This window comes from Corticium candelabrum, chromosome 2 (genome assembly GCF_963422355.1).
Source record: "Corticium candelabrum chromosome 2, ooCorCand1.1, whole genome shotgun sequence".
In the NCBI taxonomy this organism is placed as follows: domain Eukaryota; kingdom Metazoa; phylum Porifera; class Homoscleromorpha; order Homosclerophorida; family Plakinidae; genus Corticium; species Corticium candelabrum.
Genome location: NC_085086.1, coordinates 8,782,540 through 8,803,401, shown reverse-complemented (window position 1 = coordinate 8,803,401; position 20,862 = coordinate 8,782,540). Strand labels below are relative to the sequence as shown.

At 40.3% G+C, this 20,862-nt stretch overlaps 2 protein-coding genes and 2 long non-coding RNA genes across 4 annotated transcripts; 3 read left to right on the top strand and 1 right to left on the bottom strand.

Moving 5' to 3' along the window:
* Window positions 1–4: 4 nt before the first annotated feature.
* On the top strand, window positions 5–3,741 carry LOC134198101 (uncharacterized). The gene is made up of 5 exons (XR_009972775.1): window positions 5–89; window positions 169–261; window positions 1,085–1,120; window positions 1,277–1,309; window positions 3,709–3,741. It is a non-coding gene; the product is annotated as an uncharacterized LOC134198101 (long non-coding RNA).
* An 8,518-nt stretch (window positions 3,742–12,259) lies between these two features.
* LOC134176151 (uncharacterized) lies at window positions 12,260–13,549 on the top strand. The gene has a single exon (XM_062642826.1). The coding sequence runs from the start codon at window positions 12,475–12,477 to the stop codon at window positions 13,381–13,383; it is 909 nt and encodes a 302-aa protein (XP_062498810.1). The 5' UTR covers window positions 12,260–12,474; the 3' UTR covers window positions 13,384–13,549.
* Window positions 13,550–15,223: 1,674 nt separating this feature from the next.
* LOC134198248 (uncharacterized) lies at window positions 15,224–18,661 on the bottom strand. The gene is made up of 3 exons (XR_009972803.1): window positions 18,522–18,661; window positions 18,377–18,448; window positions 15,224–15,686 (listed from the first exon to the last, which is right to left on the bottom strand). It is a non-coding gene; the product is annotated as an uncharacterized LOC134198248 (long non-coding RNA).
* On the top strand, window positions 16,132–16,989 carry LOC134198247 (uncharacterized). Its single transcript, XM_062667607.1, has one exon. The coding sequence runs from the start codon at window positions 16,151–16,153 to the stop codon at window positions 16,658–16,660; it is 510 nt and encodes a 169-aa protein (XP_062523591.1). The 5' UTR covers window positions 16,132–16,150; the 3' UTR covers window positions 16,661–16,989.
* Window positions 18,662–20,862: the final 2,201 nt, after the last annotated feature.

Here is a 20,862-nt window from a genome sequence, read left to right as displayed (position 1 = left end):
GCCCGGCCATTAGCCCTCGTTGCCGCGTGCGAGACAAAGAAGAACAATGCGTCGTGATTAGTCACTCGCTTGCATATCATACATTTCTGGTTTGTTATTCGAGCTAGATCTTCGTGATCCTGCTTAGGGTTTATTGATTACTTGATAATGACATTTCCTTCTGCTTAGGAAGATGCCGCGGCTCTAACCTCAGTTGGACGTAATAGATCAAAGAAAAAGGCCTTGTCTCATTCAAGTAGGATGTTAGAAAACGAGATCTTGGTTAGTGTATAACTTTTGTCTAAGTGTTCATGGTGTGTGTGTGCATGAATAGTATCGATAGAATGTCGTAGACAATCCAACAAACAATGGGATGCAGAATGTACAGGTTGCTGAGGTGTGTTTTGTCACATGTATCGATTGTAGATCTTCTATTTAATACAAAGATTATATATGTAATTCTTTGGTCGATCTGTCTGAGTGCCTTTCTAAGTACAGTGTAGTTGTATGTCATTATGTATCATTTCAGTGGCTGATTTCTGTGTGTATTAAATTAAATTTGCTTATTTACAGACATTAGATGACTTCTCACCTGAAATGTTGACTTCGGTAGTAATTTTAGTTTGACATTGTGAGCAGTTTGTCTGAGCATTTCTGTCTAGAAGTTTTCAATTTGGATAAACTTGTTTAAACAAATTTGTCATAAATCATGTAACAGTGGGGTGGCCTTTACTGAGAGAAGTGTGTTCAAGTTGGATTAGATGACGCATAATACCATTATTTCTGAATGTAATGAATTTCTATTATCAGATATGCCGACACTGAAGATACACCAGACACTAGTCTCTCTGAGCTAACCATTTAACCTCTGGGCCATTTCGATGAGTTACCACTTTCTATGAGTGATGCTAACATGTTACCTGACAATTGTAGGCTGACATGTGATTGAGTTTCTTTGTGCTTTGTGATTGCAACTCAAGGCAAACAGTTATACCTACAGGCTGTAGTTATGTTTGTGACTAGTTTTTGTGAATTATATATTTTGTTCTGTTCTTGTCCTGTCAGTTGTCTGTCTTTCTTGAAGTGTGGTTTCCTTCCTTTTTAGCCTCAAGCCAGTCTTTCTCACTCATATTAGCACAAAGTAAGATAAATAATTATTGTGTACTATAATGTGGAGGTTGCCTGTTTTTCTACTTACTCTCTGTTTGTCTTTGTGCATGTATATCTGTGGACATGTATGTCTGTATGTATGTCTGTCAAACCTAACTTTAAAGACATTAATTGCATTTCTGTCTAGAATTTTCAATTTGGAGATTCTGGATCTACTTGGGTATGTATACTAGTATAGTATGTATGTAAACTATTATAGTTTGTCTAGTGTACGCTTGGTCTCTCTGTTTTATCAAACACTTTTTGTATTTTTATTGCTTTTATTTAACAAAGAACTTTTTGTATTTTTGTATTTTTGTGTTTTTGTATTTCTGTATATTTGTCCTTCTGTATTTTTGTATTTTTGTATTTCGTACTATAATACAAAAACCCTATTCTACACTATCTGATTGGAATAGAACTCATGGATTGTGCTTAATACAACCAGCAAGAAGTTCAATGATGGTGCACCAATACAATTATATTCTAACTTCCTGAGCTTTGTAGAGTAGCTGTTTGCCCTGTCTGTCTGTCTGTCTGTCTAAGAAATATATGTTCATAAATTGGAACTATTACAGGCTAAATCAGAACTATTACAGGCTAAATCAGAACTATTACAGGCTAAATCAGAACTATTACAAGCTAAATCAAACTACGCAACTCTTAACTAAAAGTCTAATACACGATACACTACAAGTGACCCTGACAGCGTCTTACAATGGCTATTTATTAACTAATGAACAAAAAACTGAACAGTGTCTAGTTCTGATCTGCACTAAGATTTATAGGCTTTCCTTGACATTGCTGAAGCATTACATCTTTGCAACTCAACAGAAAATCGTCGTCTCCAAAATAATTTAAACTCGGCAGGATTCTTCCGGTCACTTTTGTCTTTTGAGAGATGTGAGAAATCGTCTAGATACTTTAACACTTTCTCACCCCATCGACCAAAGTGTTCGAACACTAGGGGCACAACAGATGGTGAGGAACCTTGTGGTAGCATTTCTCCCATGTACTGTTTGGCTTTGATTTCTTTTCTACGAAGTGCAGCAGCTTCATCAAACAGAGAAGCCCTGGATACAATGTCGATACTCCAAGGATGTGCCATTGAGACATCTAAATCAATGCTTTACCCGGAATGATGGCCTGTTGTCTGAATTGCAATAACAATGTTGTGCTTCATTTACATGATGTAAGTGTAAGCTTCCAAGGCAAGCACTTGTTATTCTTACTATAGAGTTATGTGTGTAAACAAGGCCACCACCAGTGTTACAAGTTAGAAGGTGGTATTCATCCGTATCTGATTCAAGGGACTTTCCACATTCACATGAATTGGACCAAGAACTGAAAGGCATGGTATATCCTAACCTCAGCATGGATGCCAAGCGATAATCGCAGGATTCTATTGCAAACTGAGATGAGGAGGGTATAGCATCAAGCCAAGCACCGGCTCCTTTGCCTTGAATTGACCTTAAACCTTTAATGAACCTTTACTGAATCTTTAGGAGTAGGAGCGTTATTTGACAATGATTATCTGTCTGTCTTTCTGTCTGTCTGTCTGTCTGTCTCTGATTCTGTCTGTCAATTTCATTTATTGAAACACAAACTCTACGTTACATTTCTAACACTAAATACAAGCAATCTACTGAGTTCAGCTTTAGTTTAATGCAAACTACTTTGATAGTCTTTTTTGTGTGTATTCTCATCTACTTCTCCAAGGAAGACACGTGTCAGCTTGTGGAGGATGACTTTAGCGTTACATCGTTGTAATATTATTAAGAATTTTTTCCTCCAAAAACCTCTGTCTGTCTGTCTGTCTGTCTGTCTGTCTGTCTCTCTGTCTCTTTGTCTGTGTGTCTGTCGATACATATATTTTGAACCTTCCAGCTATTACACACTGTTACGGTTCATCAAAATTCATAACATCTTGTTGGAGGTTAGGCAGCAATTTGTCATAAATCATGCAACAGTATTGACAGAGTTAACCATGGCAGGCATTATAAGTGTCTATGAGTATAAGTATATAACGCAAAGTTGACACCTGACAACATTACAAGAGCAACACATGTGGTTCAATTCCTTTATGCGCTTTGTTCTTTTGCAACTTGAGGCAAACTTTAATGTACAAGCTCTAATTAAGTGTGAGAATGTATTAGTGTTTGTGAATTATATATTTTATTCTTTTCTTGTCCTGTCAGATTGTCTTTTTCTGTTTCTTGATTCAAAATTATTTCTTTAGTTTTAGCTTCAAACCAGTCTTTGTCACTCATATCAGCATGAAGTAAGACAAATTGTGCACTGGTGGTGAATAACAGATAGACAGACAAAGAAAGAGACAAAGCAACAAACAGATCGAAAAATAGCCAAAGAGGCAGAAAGAAAACAAACAGACAAGACAAACAGACAAACAGAGAAAAATAGAACAAAATAGCAGACAGACAAACGGACAAATAGAGAGACAAAATTAAGTAATATTATGTGAATGTATTAGTGTTTGTGAATTCTATTATAAATTTTGTTCTTTTCTTATTCTTATCCTGTCTTTTCTTGATTCTTGATCACGGTTTCCTTCCTTTTTAGCCTCAAGCCAGTCTTCGTCACTCATATCACGAAGTAAGATAAATTGTTTACCAGTGGTGGTGGTTGTAATGTCCCTGTTTGTCTTCTTATGTCTGTTTTTCTGTCTGTCTGTCTGTCTGTCTGTCTATCTGTCCATTTGTATATTTTCATAAATGAAAATATTATAGCACCAGAGCAGTAGCTAATCTACGTGTCCATTATATCTAAAGACCGTCCATGAATTGGAGAGAGCGTGGAAAAATTTCTAGACCTTGCTATGTAGAGCACCTACATGGTTGATTCGCACACATTCAAATTAGGAGGTGCCAGATTCGAAACAGAGCAAAGCCATCTGTTTCGATTAGTCTTCTAGTAAGTGCATTCTGCAAATGGCAAGCCTTAAGTCGGCCTAAATGCGACCAAGGTCGAAGATTGAGAATGTATTAGCCCAATTTGTGGACGGCCTTTGTACATACACATGCCTGTCTTGTGAAAGATTCATTAATTCACAATCCTTCAACTACCTCCTATGGGCTTGCTTGGAGAGGTAGCCAAAAGGTTACGAAGGGTTGTGAAACTATTATTTCTAATTACATTGTAATTGTATTTTATTTATTTATTTTTTGCTCTCTTGAGAGCTTAAAGGTGCATGCTCATGATTGGACATGCGCACATAAGCCAATCTCAAGCATTTGTATGAGGTAGCTATTGTACGTAACATATGTTCAGGTGTCCTGACAAATCAGTTTTGATCACCAGTAAGCCCTTCTTAGCATGTTGCTAAGAAGGTTGACCTTCAACATATTGTTTTTCTTTAGGTGGCAATTTTGATTGGGCTGTAAACCTTTCAATTTACTGGAGGTGATCTCAATAAACTGTTTGATTCCAGCCAGGTTATCTCTCACAAGGTTGGAGGGTAATGGAAGGTTATAGACCTCCAACATCTTTGGGTTTAGTTCTTTATCTGGTATATTGATCAATGGCATACCTGATGCCTCTGGTGCTGGCATGCCTTTGATAGTGGCTCTGGTGCTGGTAACACTGGAGCACCTGGAATGGCTCCGATAGTATTCACAATACTGGCTTGTGTGAGTGCCAGAGCCTCTTGCCCCTATTGTTATTTCTTTATCAATTTGTTTTGCTGTTTATCCAACTCTTCTTTTTGCTGTTGTAAGAGTTGAGCCACATCTTCCTGGAAACGCTGCTTGACGATTTTCTCGTTGATGATGCGCTTCTTTAGAATGGCTCTATTCTTGACAAATTTATCAATCAACGCTGTATGATCTTGCATGCTGCTAGCTTGCACGAATGTTATACTATACTATAAAAATGTTATTGTGTACATAAAGATGTTACTGTAGTGACAGTGACTGCTTGGGTAGATAGAACCTATCGAAACCACAACGATACATCTCTGGTATATGGGCACTCATCTTGTTGAGAATCATGAATGAGCAGGGTTCACAGGTTGCCTTCCCATAGATATCGGCAGACTCTTCATTGCTGACGGGGTTGTTGTGATCGTCTGCTATATGTTGAACAAATCTTTGTTGTCCAGGCCATGGAAGAGACAGAAGGCTTTTGTATTTTAATGGACATAGTAGTAGCTCTGCGTAACGAAGATACAATTATTGCATTTGCGGTTTCTGGACAGTGAAAAGTCTTCCCTGATGGGTTCCATGTGTTTGCTATCTATTTTGATCTCGTCACAACAACCAGCTTGCTAGAGTCACTATCCAGTTCCCTGACGGGTATTACCTCTTCTGGATTGAGTATTGTCGTGACTGGAATCTCGTTCTCTCTATTCATAATGTTAGTTGAAAGTAGAAACTATCTGAGCTAGACATTCCGAAACTACCTGAGCTAGAAATTGTATGTTACGATCCTAGCTCAGCTAGCATAGTCAAAAGTAGAAACTACCAAGGTTTCCTTTTCGTTGGGTCTTTCATCCCAGTGACTTTGCCAATTTCTCTGTCATAAATATGCGTTGACTCACACTATCCAGTAAGATTCTGACTTGTTCACTTGTTGATATGTGTTGTGAATGACTGCATTTGCAGTTTGCAACAATACACTCTGTTCTGTTGCTAATGTCTGTGTTACAACCTTCAACTCATGAAATTGTTGTGGCTCTGACACAATGCTGACAGCTTCCAATTCGGCTTTCATTTACGTGTGGACATATTGCTCACTTGTCATGTCCTGTCGTCTTGCAATGTTGACATGATTGATTCTTCATGCTGTGGCAGTCCCTGAAAGTGCGACCCTGACGAAGGCATATGAAACACCTTCCTAGACTCCTCACTCATTGCTTCCTGTTGAATTGGTATTGTAAACTTCACAGATCTCATTGTAATGATTACCACCACAAAAATACTTGGAAATGGATTTCCTTTCCTGGTCACATTGCCCGCAGTCGACAGGGATGGCTGTTCTCTATTTGCAAATTGCAAATGCTTTCAGCGAAGACTGCATGGTTGTTTCCTCCTTTGCAGCACCTTGCTTACTGCTGTCTGGTATCTTTGCTGAAGGCCGTCTGGTGGAATTGGTCGAATGTTGTTGAGCATTGTCGTGTATCATGACATAATGCTGTGTTGACTTCCAAAGAGACTCGACTGTCCAAGTATTTGTTAGTGCCTTTCTTTCCTCCAGCTTTGTAATAACGTCAATGTGAAACTTAGAAAGAATTTGCTGTACCAACATTTGTTGATTGTTGTCAATTTGACATCTTGTCCTTGTGCTTCCAGTTGTCGTAATATTGTTTGCATAGATTCAAAGGTGTGTCGTGTTTCCAATAATTTGCTTAAAGCAACTGCAATTCTTTGCAGTGAAGCATACAACGAATCAATAGTGCGTTCACGTTTGAACTGCTCTAGAAGTATCCTCAATGGAAGCTCATTAGAAACTGTGATTCCTGTAATAGCGGTCGCTGCTTCACCCTTGAGTATCCCTGTCAAAATAATTGAATTTTGATATTGATGTTAGATCCTGTTCATGTACTGATTACACAAACATGTTCCAGAATACTTGCCACTGCAAGAGATTTCCATCATTGGTAGGAATTTGAATCTTTGGTAATATAACAGATTTCTTTGCCTTGTCTGACTCAGTCTTAACTGTAAAGGCTTCAACAGCTGCTCTTGCTGCTTTTTTTGCTGCAGTTTCAATGCTATTCAAAAGGTTTTGCCACTTGGGATAGCCGTTCTTTCACGTTCTTCCAGTTGTTGCCATTCAATAATTTTAATGATTGAATTGAGTTTTGCTTTTAGTTGCACATCGAGATCATGGCAATTCAAAATGATTGTCACGAAGCCAGATTCTCCTGCAAAATCCTATAGCTTTTCTTTGGCTTCCTTAGCTTCTCCTGTAAGATGTTCATCCAGTCACAATTGCATGTTTCAACAAGGATACAACCTCCTTTGATCCGATTGTTGAGAATATCTATTTGTATTCGTTGTTGTTCCATATCTTTGTTTGTTCCATCCAGTCTCCTTGCCAATATTTCTTCCCCTTTCTCCAAATACCTTTCAAGACGTGCTCGAGTTGGTCCAATTCTTTGACGAATTGGTTCAGACATATTCATAAATATATAATTTGAACAGCGTACTCAAATCTTCGTGAATTCTCTGATATTTCACCCTTTTCGCAGTGCCAACCTTTTATGACTGGAATTCTGTTCTCTCTATTCGTAATCCTTGCTGGTCTTTATCGTATTTGTAATTGTGATCGTAATCGTACTTCACACTTGATCTGATCATTCAAATGATCTATTTATTCTACTAAAGAAACTCAAGCACAAGCACACGCGCTCACACCCTCTCTACAAAACTAATTACAATCTATATATAGTCAGAATCACATGGCGACATCATGTGCTTCTCATGTCAATCAACTATCAAGTCTTCATCTGTCACATCTCAATATTATAATAATGACAACGGTCATGACAAATGGAATTTTCCATCTGCCTCCTAAGTCTTCAAGAAATCATACAAGTCTTGTAATAGTTGATATTTTGGGTGGCCTGGAGTGTTAGTGTAGATGATCGATTCATTGCGATTTATCCACCTCATCAGCACGGTACATAACAGTATTGTCTTTTCACATTCATGTTGGATTCAGCTTCAGTGTCAAACACTGTGATGTCTTGTCGACTGTCTAAAGTGGCAGGTTTCTCTTGGTTCTCTCTTGCAATGAATTTTAATTTTGCTTAAGCAGTCAGACCACAGAGACAATGTTGTTGTGCATCCAAACTGGCCCACCTCCTGACTTACATGTTATTTGGTGTTATCCACTTGAGTCAGTGATAGTTTTTCCACAATCACAGGTATAAATATCTTCACTATAAGCAATGGGAGACCAAGTCTCAACAATGCCGCCAATCACAAATGCGAACTTTCATGAGGATGGAATGGCTGATGACCATGCCCCTGTGCCATTGCCATTTAGAGATTTAATTCTGGCTTTGTCTCAGAGCGATGTACTATGTTCCAGAAAGCTTGAAGCTTTTGGCTTCAGTGATTTCTGCCACTAATTTTTTTCTATATCCAATTGTCAGCAGGCAATCATGACAAATAAAATGTAACCTCCACGAATATCATAGACAGACACTGTGCTGTCACTGTCTTACCGAGTAATCCTCAAAATCCTCATCATCACTGTCTGGCTGCAGGAAACTCTCATCGACTTCTCGTTCTTCCAGAACTCTAGTTATTACTCTCGTTAATGTCGACTTTTCGTTCTCTTAGTTGTCAATCGTACATAAGCCCCAATCTTTGTTTCCATTAGACTACTATGTATGTACATGTTGTTTGTTGTCCTAGATATGCAAACACCTGCTGGACTTTATTTTAGTGGTTCTATTGACAGACTGTTGGTGCAGGTGTGATTGCTCCTGCTGCATAACACCTTTGTACTTCATGTTGTCTTACTATCTTTTGTACATACTTCATGTTGCCTGTAGTCATTAACAATTTATTTACATTGTTAATTGTCATGTAACTAAGTACAGTTGTCATGTAACTAAGCATTTTACACTGAGTTTTATACTCTTTAATAAGAAACAGAATAAAGGTATGTGCAGTATTTATGTATGTATGTATGTATTCATATGTAGGTACAATGTACATGCAGACAAAGTTGCACTTTTGTCTTTGCACATCTTAATTTCTGTGTTTTATTAAACTTATAGCTCAGCGATGTTTGTAGTAGCTAGGTTGTTATTGCTGACCTGAACGATATCCAATCTAGGTATTGCAAGGTAAATCCAACAAATGAGTGCAAAATTTTTGAGAGGTGTCCACATGGTTGTCTGTTCATTCGATGTGTGTGTGTGTGTGTGTGTGTGTGTGTGTGTGTGTGTGTGTGTGTGTGTGTGTGTGTGTGTGCGTGTGTGTGTGTGTGTGTGTGTGTGTGTGTGTGTGTGTGTGTGTGTGTGTGTGTGTGTGTGAGTATGTGTGTGTGTGTGTGTGTGTGTGTGTGTGTGTGTGTGTGTGTGCGCGCGCACGCATAGTCAAAGTATGTTGATAGTTTTTTTGGCACTAATGTTGGGTTTGTGATTGTTTGTTCTTCTGTCTGCTTGTTTTTCTCTTTCATTGTATGCACTGTGGCAATGTATTAGTCAGTATTGAGCCTGTTTACAGTTGCATTTGATTTGTCAATGGGCATAATTATGGAGCCACCCTGAGCATGTGACTTAGATTTAAAAATTATTGGACTTTCTCAGACACTTGCAAGTACATGCATCTACAGTGACAGCTGCACTGTTTAGTAAATTCGAAACAAGTTATAATGGTAAGGTATTGGCTCTGATTGTGTCATCCTCATATCTGAGATTGGAGCTGATGTTTGACCTGTTGAGATCGATACACGACTGCTTCTTGCATGCTGTCAGTTCAACCAGTAAATTTGAAAGTTAATGATCAAAATCGTTTTCAAAAAATTCTAAACACTAGAATGACTTTGTTTATGTCAGAAGACATACTCAAAGATTAAATAGAGACTATACGTTTTAGTGTACTTGCATATTGTGAGTCTGCTCTTGTGACATCACAACATGGATGCAGGTTGGACACAGTAATGCATGAGGGCGATGGTTAGTCTGGTCATTAAGTCTCTTAATCTTTTGTTGCTACGGGTTATCAAAACGTCCAATCAGAACAATATAAATACCCAAATAGTATGATTTGATGTAGAATCAGCGGGTCAGCAGGTGTATTCACAAATCTTCAGTGTTCTTTGATTTCCTTGCCTCAGCTGATATGGGGGGGGGTAGCTCCATAAATTTGCCCATATCTGAGAAGTATGCACGTGACCAGTCACACAACCAAGATTCTTAAAAGACTACCCTGTAAGACCAAATATCAGCGGAGAATTTATTTTGGCGGATTGGTGGATCAGATTTTTTCAGCTACCGCCAATATAAAATCCGCCATTAATTTGGTGTCGGGATATGTTGGCGTCATCAGGCATGTGGATCAGCAAGATGGTAGGTAATCCTTGCTTGCTGTCTGTTGTGCCTATGCAGTAGTTGGAGTCCATGCAGTAAGTTAGAGAAATGTGAACCAGGAACACAGCTGTCAATCACAAACACATCATGACCACTTATGGTAAGACATATATCAGTTATCAAACCGCCAAAATAAATTCCCGCAAAAGTTTCAGCTTATACCATATGTGTGCAAATAGGGATTAGATCAGACTAAGCAGTAATATTCGGGTGTGACCAACTGGCACTTAGAGTGCCACAGGTGGCACCAGAGGCATGGTCTTGGACACCAAGCAAGCAAAGATTTGGCACCAAGGCTTGAAGCCACTCCAGCATATAGTGACATCACGACTGTGAGTGAAGAGCAGTGATTCTGTGAACACAATGCATCAGGGATGTCAATCATGTGTCTGTGTGCTAGCCTACTTGTCTGTCTGCATGCATGCATGTATATATCATATATGGACTCTGAGCCTGGCATCCCAGATTGAAGCAGTACGAGCAGAGTACTTGTCCTAGTTGATTAGACAGCTGTGACATGTGCATAGTGAGACGGAAGGAAGACATGCAGCTGCAGTGAACCTGTAACGTCACTGTCCGGAAGACGGTCAAACGTTGACTCCCACATTGTTGCTAACTTTAGGCTAGAGCATTTCTCCGGGCGTGGCACTTTCTGACGTTATTCCTTCTGTTGGTTGCACGTCTTGGCTGCCATTGAGGCATACGACGACTTTCTCTGCAAACTTTGCACGTCATGCAGCGTCTGAACAAGCGGTTAATTAGACTAGGCTACAAATTGGTTATGGACAATTGTCTACCATTCAACCACATCCGAGTAGATAGACTCTACGTACGTACTACAGCATGCGCGGATCGAAGCAGTACGACGACCGTCTTAATTAATTAACTAGTTCTACGGTATCCGTATGCGCCTCGCGTTTGTGAGTAACACTTTCAACCGAGCTTTCGGACCGTCTACTGAAACGCCGAGTTCTAGCTAGACAATACGTATTTGCTTCAACATGCAAACTTCCTAGTAGTTTAGATTACATATATCTATAGTCCTGGTATAGGTAGTCGTCGTTTTGCGATCGTGATCAAGGCAATTGAAATGTACAGTCTAGGTATGCACTCGGTTCCGTTGTAACGACAGTGGAATGGTATTTACTGACATAAAAATTCATATCAGCAAACATTGACTATCAACAGTGTTAGATGCAGCACAGTGTAGTAAAGGATTGATCTTACTGTAAGTATGGGACGTGTGAATAGTTGACTGTAGGTGGCATTCAACTCCTGAAGGAGTTTCTTGGTTGGCAAGTACACACAATCCCTTGCTACAATACAAAAGGATGGGGCGACGAAAGTTCAGGAAGCGTTTTCTTCGTCATTTGGTCACTTGCACGAATCGTTCTTAGACTCATATGTAGTCGGACACGGAAACGATTTTTTAAGGTAGGTCCTATCATGAAACGTGGTCGTGGGGAGGAGAAATTTGAGATTTTTGATTACGCGCGCGCGCGCACACACACACACACACACACACACACACACACACACACACACACACACACACACACACACACACACACACACACACACACACCAAAAGCTCGATGGAGACCCATATAGGACCACGCCCATTTCTGTTGTGCGACCCGAATTAGAAGCCTCGCTACGCTCGGCAATTAGTTAGAAGGGTCATGCGTAGCGAGTAGGAAGGAAGACAGTGAACCTCTAACATCATTGTCCGGAAAATGGGAAGACGCTCCATCTGTTACTAGGAAGTGGATTAGCTAGAGAATACTCCGGGCGTCGCACGTTCTGACGTCATTGCTTTTCTACGAGAACTCTAGCTGCACTTGTTTGGATGCTAGTTATGTAGATGACCCAACGTACTGGAAATCACCTATTCGTTGATTCGCGATCGAAACACGCAAAATTGTTGAGACGGAGAGTTCTAGCTAACCAGGATGCTAGTCAGTGCGTGGTATTCTAGGATGGCCAGTTGCGCACTTGAACAGAAGCCATGCATTGTGTTTATTCATTGGCGTAACGTCTATTCAACAGGACGGTCGTCGTCTACTGCTTCCATCATGGATGCTAAGATGCACGTAATCGGATGTGGAGAAATAATTAAACAGCGTAGGCTATTGTTGAGACGCTGCTTGACGTGATGAGGTCCACGGAGAAATCTCTAAGTACGTCTTGACCACATCCTGCAAAAGGCAACTCGTGGGTGTTGCTCGAGTACTTAGGTGTCGTCGTTACAGGCAAGAGTCATTGCTAGAGCCGCCAGAATGTTCTCGCTGTTAGTCACACTCGTTCTTCTCTCGCTTACTTCGCCGTCGTCGGTTCTATCCCGTGAGACTCAACGGGAGTCACCCAACAATGTCAAACCTGAATCGAGAAGGAGTCCCGTTGAACAACGAGATGTAGCGTCGAGCGAAACGAGACCGGTCGAGGACGTCGTGCCCTTAGTTGTCGGCAGTTCGATCATCGTTCCAGACACTCACAATGCGACGCTTGAACGACAACAATACGAGGACGTAGTCTACAGCACTCTGTTCGCCCAGTTGGAGTCCGACAAGACGCTGAGCGACGAGGACCCATCGACATCCTATCGACTGCAACTGGATAGGGAGTGGTTCCCCAGATACGCAAATGTTACTTCTAACGTCGGTTGGCTAGAACAAAAATTCTCGCTCTTTAACTGGTTCAATGAAGGCACGGACTTGGAAACCGTTGATTTCCATTCAGACAGTGAACGCGGCGGAGTTACGAACTCCGAGCAAGCGGTTATAAGGCAGTCCCTAGATTTGCTTTTATCATCATGCAGCAGTGAGTCTCTTCTCTCCATGTCTAACGGTATCATCAGACTGGGAAAGTACGGAGTTTTTCAAGTTGGCATTGTGACGAACAAGAGCGGCACGGTTCTTCTCAAATTGTTCTCTTTCTACATGGAGACGTTTCCATCTGTTACGAGAACACACGGAAAATTGCACGTCATGGAGCTGAACGAAACCAGATACAACCAAGTTCGACCATTAGTGGCTGAGAAGCTGGGGACAAACTCGAATGAGCTTATTACGCCCATCAAGAAGTGTGATCACAATCATGGAAGTAGTGGTAGTGCTTGGGGTGGACTGTGCACAAGCATGCTATTTGCGTGCTTTTGTGTGCATGCGGCGTTACGCTCTTTGTTCTGATAGCCTGCGGTTTTGTCGTTTCGTGTGACTTCTTTATATTCCTATAGCTTCGATTAGCAATCACCATGCAACAATTTCTTGAGTTTTTAACATAGATCACTATATCAAATTTTATGCTGTTGGGAAGGGATGTATATAAATAAAGTAGCAATAAACGAGAGTTGAAATCAAAGTGTGTGTACTAAACGCAAATTTATGTATTAAATTATCAAATTGTATGAGTTTTTGCAGTTTCAGAGATCGTCATTGATGTGTTTATTCTTTTACTGCAATATGAATGTTTAGGTAAACAGCTACATAGTTCAAGACATAGACAGACAGACAGACAGACAGACAATTTATTCTCATACAGATTCTACTTGTGCATATGCTAGTGTTTTTGAATACACACCAGTCCTTGCAAACAACAAAGTCATCAACTAATGTACTTGTCTTTGAATGTCAAACTAAAATAATCTATCTAAATCACCACGATTAGGTGACAGTTTGAAAGTATTCTAAGGATAACTTTGGCATTGCATCTTTGCAGAACTGTAGAAAATCTTTTTCTCCAATATGACATGAACATGGAAGCATTAAAATTGGCTTCTGGATTTGCTGACTGTTGTGACACACAGACAGACCTGCAGACAGACAGACAGACAGACAGAACAGGCCTTCTTGACCACATACACGTGTGTGTAACACTTATAGGCTCTTAACCTCAGTCCTTAGGACGCATAACGTTAAGGTTGACGTCATTCACGAATGACGTGGAGGGCTTGACATTTGTCCATTTTGTATGTGTGTGTGTGTGTGTGTGTGTGTGTGTGTGTGTGTGTGTGTGTGTGTGTGTGTGTGTGTGTGTGTGTGTGTGTGCATGCGTGTGCGTGTGCGTGTGCATACGTTCACAGGCATGCAGCTCTATAGTCTTGCGTGGCCAGACTTTCGGTGTACGCGGGGCGGATAAGAAGAGGTAACGTGTGCCTCGCCGTCTTAAGCTGGATTTACAATATGGGAACGCTTGAGCGTCGCGTCGCGTGCGTCCAGTCACGTTGTCTTGCGTGGGAGTGGCACGTATCGCGTCACACGCGTCGTACCATTCACAATACGATTTCAGCGCGCCGTAGACGTCGCTGCCTGAATTATTGAACTGACCACTCGCGCTTCGATTTCTACTAGCAGAACTCTGCCGGAACCCCCAGCTTGCTCAAAATCAATTTCTAGGCGTTCTCCCATGCACGCAGGTCTTTGTACGTCTTGCAGTTGATCATCCACAAGCAAGGACAGCTCCCTACGCAATCTATAGACCGCTCAACGTCGAGTACAGCGCCCAAATCAATAATCATTGCCCACGGAAGCCACACGTGCATTTATAGTTGGCTGTGATTGGTCGAAATGAAGGTGCTACTTCCGACGCGACGTGTACAGCTTCCGATTCGACGCTCAAATAGAACTTGGTTCTATTTGGACGCGTCGCGCCGCGTCCGTCGAACGTCGCGTCGCGTAGACCATTTACAATTTGAATTTGTACTACGCGACGTGACGCACGCGACGCGACGCTCAAGCGTTTGCATATTGTAAATCCAGCTTTAGTGTTGTTATGTAGCATGATTACCATTGTAATCTATGAATAAATGCAATATACACAAAGACATTATTCTGTTATTCATACTTTCTTTATGACTTACGCTAATACAGGAAATACCTCAACAGCAGAACGGTAATGACTGTGGGGTGTTTCTTCTCCACGTATTACAAGCTACTTGGTCTGACTTGTTCTAAACTAGTCACAATTTAATTTTATCTATTCAGTATGCCTATTGCGTGGTTCACAGAAGAGACATGGACTTCAGTCAGGTACATGATTGTTAATTTATATATCCATTAATTAATTAATTAACAGTCAACAGCTTACTACTGATACTAAGAAACTCAAACATTCTATTTATAGAACCACTTAGAAAACCTGAATGATATATCTAGAACAGTTTGTACAGTTAGTAAGTACTCGTACTTTATTGGCTTTGTTACTACAGGCTGACATTCCCCAGATACGTTGTCGGATTCAGTCAGAACTAACAGACGTGTGCAAGTCAAAGACAGCAGCTGACTCCAATGAATCCATATCAACACATGTAGAAATAACCAACAGCACTGACTTGGCACCCATAACTGAGTCCAAAAACAATGAATGTCAACCCACAATCAAACAATCGCTCATTCCAACCTGCCAGTCAAATCTAAGCACAGATTCAGATTCGGATTTTGAAAACAACACTGTGGAAAGAGTCTCCTCCGGCAATAGAAATTGCTATTCTGTCCTAAACAGAAATGATTGCCCAGAACAATTGAGAGCTGTTGTACCACAATCCAATAAATACACATATGTGATAGATGAATTCAAAGTATCTGAGCAACACTGTCTTGATAGTCCCCAGTTTTCTGCCACTCTACGAATTAATTTAGCAACTAAAGCCGATGCAGAGCAATGGCTAAAACAATTCATGTGTCACAGCAAGTGCACATACAGAAAAGCAAAAACAAAGAAGATTGCTTTCAAATGCCTTGTGGCAAAATTCCACATGCATTGTCAGCATCACAGAAAATCATTAAGTCACAAGCAAAAACAGGCACATCTTCGAGTTGAGAGAAAAGGACAGAGAAGATCTCTCATTGCAGGAATGAGAAGCAAAAAAAAACAGAATGTCCTTCAAAGTTGACTTTAAATATCATGAAACCTACCAAGAAGCAAGTTTGTGCAGCAGATAAAAACCTCCTGTCACACATGACAATCTTGAAGTTGAATTTTATTCACAGCCATCCTGTACACTCAGCGCATGCGTTGAGTTTTCGGTCTGTAGATGATGCCACAAAGCAGGAAATTTTCACTCTTTTCTCTAAGGGGCATAGTGCAGCATCAGCTCGGCACGCCCATGAAACCAACCTGATGATTTCCTGTGCTGAAAACGAGCAAGATGTTCAACGTGTACTAGCAGACAGGGCCATAAATCCATCAGTACAGGACTACAGCAGATTGCATGAGCAGTGGAGAAAGAAGGAAATGGGTGAAGAGAATGGGCCAGACATGTTTTTTCAGCTTCAAACTGAAATTGATATCTACAATGAAAACAACCAACAACAAGGTGGAACAGCCAAACTTCAGGTCTATGAAAATCCATGCTTGAACAAAGCAAAAAGTGGCACATCTTCTAACAGTGATGACGACATCTCACCACCACCAAGAAAAAAGTCAAGTTGTGTAAAAGAAAGCAGAAACATCAGCCAATGGTTCTAGCAATCTGTACACCACTTATGTCCAGAGCCCACAACAACATCAAACAAGCCAGAGAAATGGTGTTTATTGATGCAACTTCCTCACTAGATCGCTATAATTCATCTGTATTCATTATGTCAACTAGCACACCTACTTCTGGTATTCCTCTAGGTGTGATTGTCACTTCAGATGAGCAGGCGACAACCATACATCGTGGACTGGAGTTGTTAGGAGAAGTTTTGCCTGAGGAGGCATTCAATGGCAAAGGAGTGAAACATGGTCCCACTATTGTTATGACCGATGACAGCCATACAGAGCGAGAAGCTCTTCACAATTTCTGGCCAACAGCAAATCTCCTTCTATGCACACTTCATTTTCTTCAACGCAGGTGGACCTGGCTATATGATAGCAAAAAACCACATTTTTAAAAATGATCGTACCATCCTTATTGAAAAAGTCAAGAAATTAGTTTACACTAATACAGAAACTGAGCTACAGAAACACTACAACAGTTTCCTTCAAAGCCCTGAAATAAAGAAATATCCTAAGTTTTATAGTCACATGCAGTCACTGTGGGCTAGACGAAGAGAATGGGCGCACTGCTATCGTAGAACGATTCTTATTAGAGGAAATCATACTAACAACTATGCAGAAGCTGGAATGAGGATCCTGAAAGAGCTCATTTTCAGTCGAGTAAAAGCATACAACTTGGTACAGACATTCTATTTCATAACTGAAATAATGGAATGGTATTACCAGAGTAAACTGCTCAGTGTAGCCTACAGTCGAGTTGACCGCTATATTTCACTTCGCTATCAAGGCGTAAATGCTAAAGCATATGCTAAAGTAACCATAAAGCAGATCGCAAAAGAATGCTTTTTGATGCCAAGCAAGACTGAAAGGGGAGTTGCTTATTACACTGACATGAAAATAGGAGTTTGCACGTGCCCAAGAGGTCAAGATGGGTCACCGTGTAGTCACCAAGCAGCAGTTGTGTTGCACTTTGGGTGCACAACAGTAAACTGCATTCCTGCTCTCAACCCTGAAGACAAATGGAAGTTGGCATACATTGCATATGGCAAGGAATGTGTACAAGATTTGTCCTTCTATACGCTAATCAGTAAGCCAGTTGACACAACAAAGAAATCATGCGAGCCACCACCATCACCAACACAGCAGCAGGAGAAGCAGCAGCAGCACTACATTTCAACTGCATGGCTGGTATGCGCAATCAGAATATCTACAGCCACAATGGTGTGTAGATGATGACACAAAGCAGTGCAACAAAGAGCATGATTCTGATACCACTGTCTCTCTAAAACAAGAAACACAGCAACAAGACCAACTCTGTCAGGTAGTTGACTTAATATCCGAAGATATTAAAAAGCAACTGAGGGCTGATGTTATGTTCCAGCAAAGCACAGAAAAGTTTACTACAACATACAATAAACTATCCACCAAATCCACAAATTCTCATCTGATTACAGCTTTCCATAAATTCGGTTGGTGCTTTGGGGGCAGTGTCACCCGAAAGAATTACGGAGTTTTGCGGCAAAGTAGGAGGATCCCTATTCAAGCCAAATCAGCTGGAAGAGAAAATCAATACACAGAGGGAAAGCAGCAGCAGCTCCTGGACGAGTCCCTGCAGCTGTTACTAAAAATCAAAAAGAGACTGAAAAAGATGACAGGTATTTTATACCAATTCAACTAAAAAACAACTCAATTAAAAGACCTCACTCTTTGAAAGACAGTATCTCCAAAGGTCAACAAAATGCAGGAAGATGGTAGACTGTTCACTACTCTCTCAACCTGCCAGTATAATATTATGTTAATTAATTAAGCACAGTTATGAAGACATGCAAAAGAAATATTCAGTACTTACTTGGACCACTAACTTGCACAATGTAAACTGCATAGTTGATCACAACTCTTGTTACTATGTATTATGAATAACCAATTGTTTGTGACAAGAGTTTTGATGACATAAATTATGTGTCAAAGTATACTGAAATCCATTGCTGCAGCAAAATAGCCCAAGGTACGTCCTTCATCCAAAAAAGAACAAACATACAGAACTACCAAGGAATTGCCCCAAGATACAATAATTTATAAAGCTAACTAATTAGTTTAGATCATATTATTTAGCCTATACATATAAACTATAGAACCAATCAATAAGAACATATGTAATAACAAATACATAAACAGACAAACAAACAAACAAGCAGACAAACAAACAGATATAAATAGATGGTCAGACAAACAAAAACAAAAACAGATAATCAAACAACTCTGTTCAATTAATTGTTCAACTTATTTCTTAGTATCTATAACATCTACAAACTGTTGTTGCATGATAACAAAAATTAACTAATAGTGTCACTGCAAAAATAAGTCAACACATAAAGTCAAAACAATTGCATGCATATTGATACAAACAGATAGGAACTTAATAAATCAATGTTTGTAAAAGACTAGCCGCAGCAATAATTTTTTAATTAAATTATTTCCACTGTCACATCGTCGACAGCAACAATAAACACCACATAATTAAATACTCTAGATTAACTAAAAAAGAGTTTTCAGTTGATCAGCTGTGTAGATCATATAATAAAATATTACCATCTACAAACTAATAATTCTAGTATGTCAAAGTTGAGTTTGCCTAACATTTGCTGCATAAACTAAGTATCGATCTTCGTCTTCATTTCAACCATTTCATCTTTACCAAATATTGATTATGTTCTAGCTATGTTGCTCGTACTTCAAGTAGGTAAAGTACGCACACACAATTAACACACACACACACACACACACACACACACACACACACACACACACACACACACACACACACACACACACACACACACACAGCTAATTACATCTATAACTGTCATTCATGTCACCAATTATATAACAACCAATGGCATGATATGTATATATGTATTTCAAAATATAATGTCAGCTCGTAAAAGGCATATATATCCAACATCTGATTTGTCATGATTATTGAAACGTCTATACATTATTTTACGTACGCGTTTATACCAACTAAGTAATGCTTAAAATATATCAATGCTGTCATTTCAACTAGATAATGTTTATGTGTTAGTAAATTTGTGGTAGTAGTAGTTTGTATTATATAATTGTATTATTAATTGCATATTATATGATTGCACACAGAAAATAGATTTGCAATAAATAGTACACAATTTGATGTATGCAGTGTATGTAACAGCGTAAATATTGCCGTACAATTCAATCGAGGCAACGTGCATAGCTATCTGCACCCAAAAAAGACTTTAGAAATAATAAAAAATGTTTAATCGCAATTCATAGTAATTTAGAAATCACTTTACCTGCCGTCCAATCTATTTGAAGTCGATTTGCACAGAGAAAGAACGTTCAGCAGACGATGTTCAAAACTGGGGCCCCCTTTGAATAAACGGTGCAGGTTACTGTTCGAGAGATGCGCAAAAACGCAGCACTTCGTTTATGTCAAAATCACCGTTGTAACATGTCCATTGACTACCAAGAATCAAAGGCCGCGCAGCTAGCCTCGTACTACCAGCGCACTGTTCGCTCCAGCGGCTAAGTCGAAAGGGTGTCCGAAAAAAAATTCCCCCGCCCCGGCTCCGCGTATTACAAAGGTCTGGCCACGCGAGGGCTAATGACAGTAATCAAGCTTGAAAAGTGTTTTGGTGTTTGTGGGTAGATAAGTAGACCACACTGATATCACGCACGTAATTAACAAACAAGCTTGTGGACTGCCCGCGTGAAATCTTCGCCACAACCTTCCGACTCTGATGGCTGCAGCAGATCCAGACGACTCCAGTCTCACGCACGTGGACAGCACGGACAAAACCGACGGCGATGTTCCCGTCGCTGGAAACATCGACGTGTTTACCAGCGGCGTAACCGTCCAAGACACGCACGACGTCCACGATTCGATGATCTTCGCTCGACTCGCTGCGTCTAAACGGTACAACGTGAAAGAGACGCCAAAAGATTGGTACGACATGTTTGTCACGGTGCTAACCAACGTCGGCTGGAAGGTCAACAACAAACAATTTCAACGGTTCCATGAGGGTTCCTCTTCCTCGTCGTTTATAGATTTTGTCTCGGACACAATGTGCGAAGCAGCCACCGAGGAAGAGGCGACAGCGATGAGAAAGAGGCTAAGCAACATGCTGTCGTCACCAAAGAAGGTAAAACAGTTT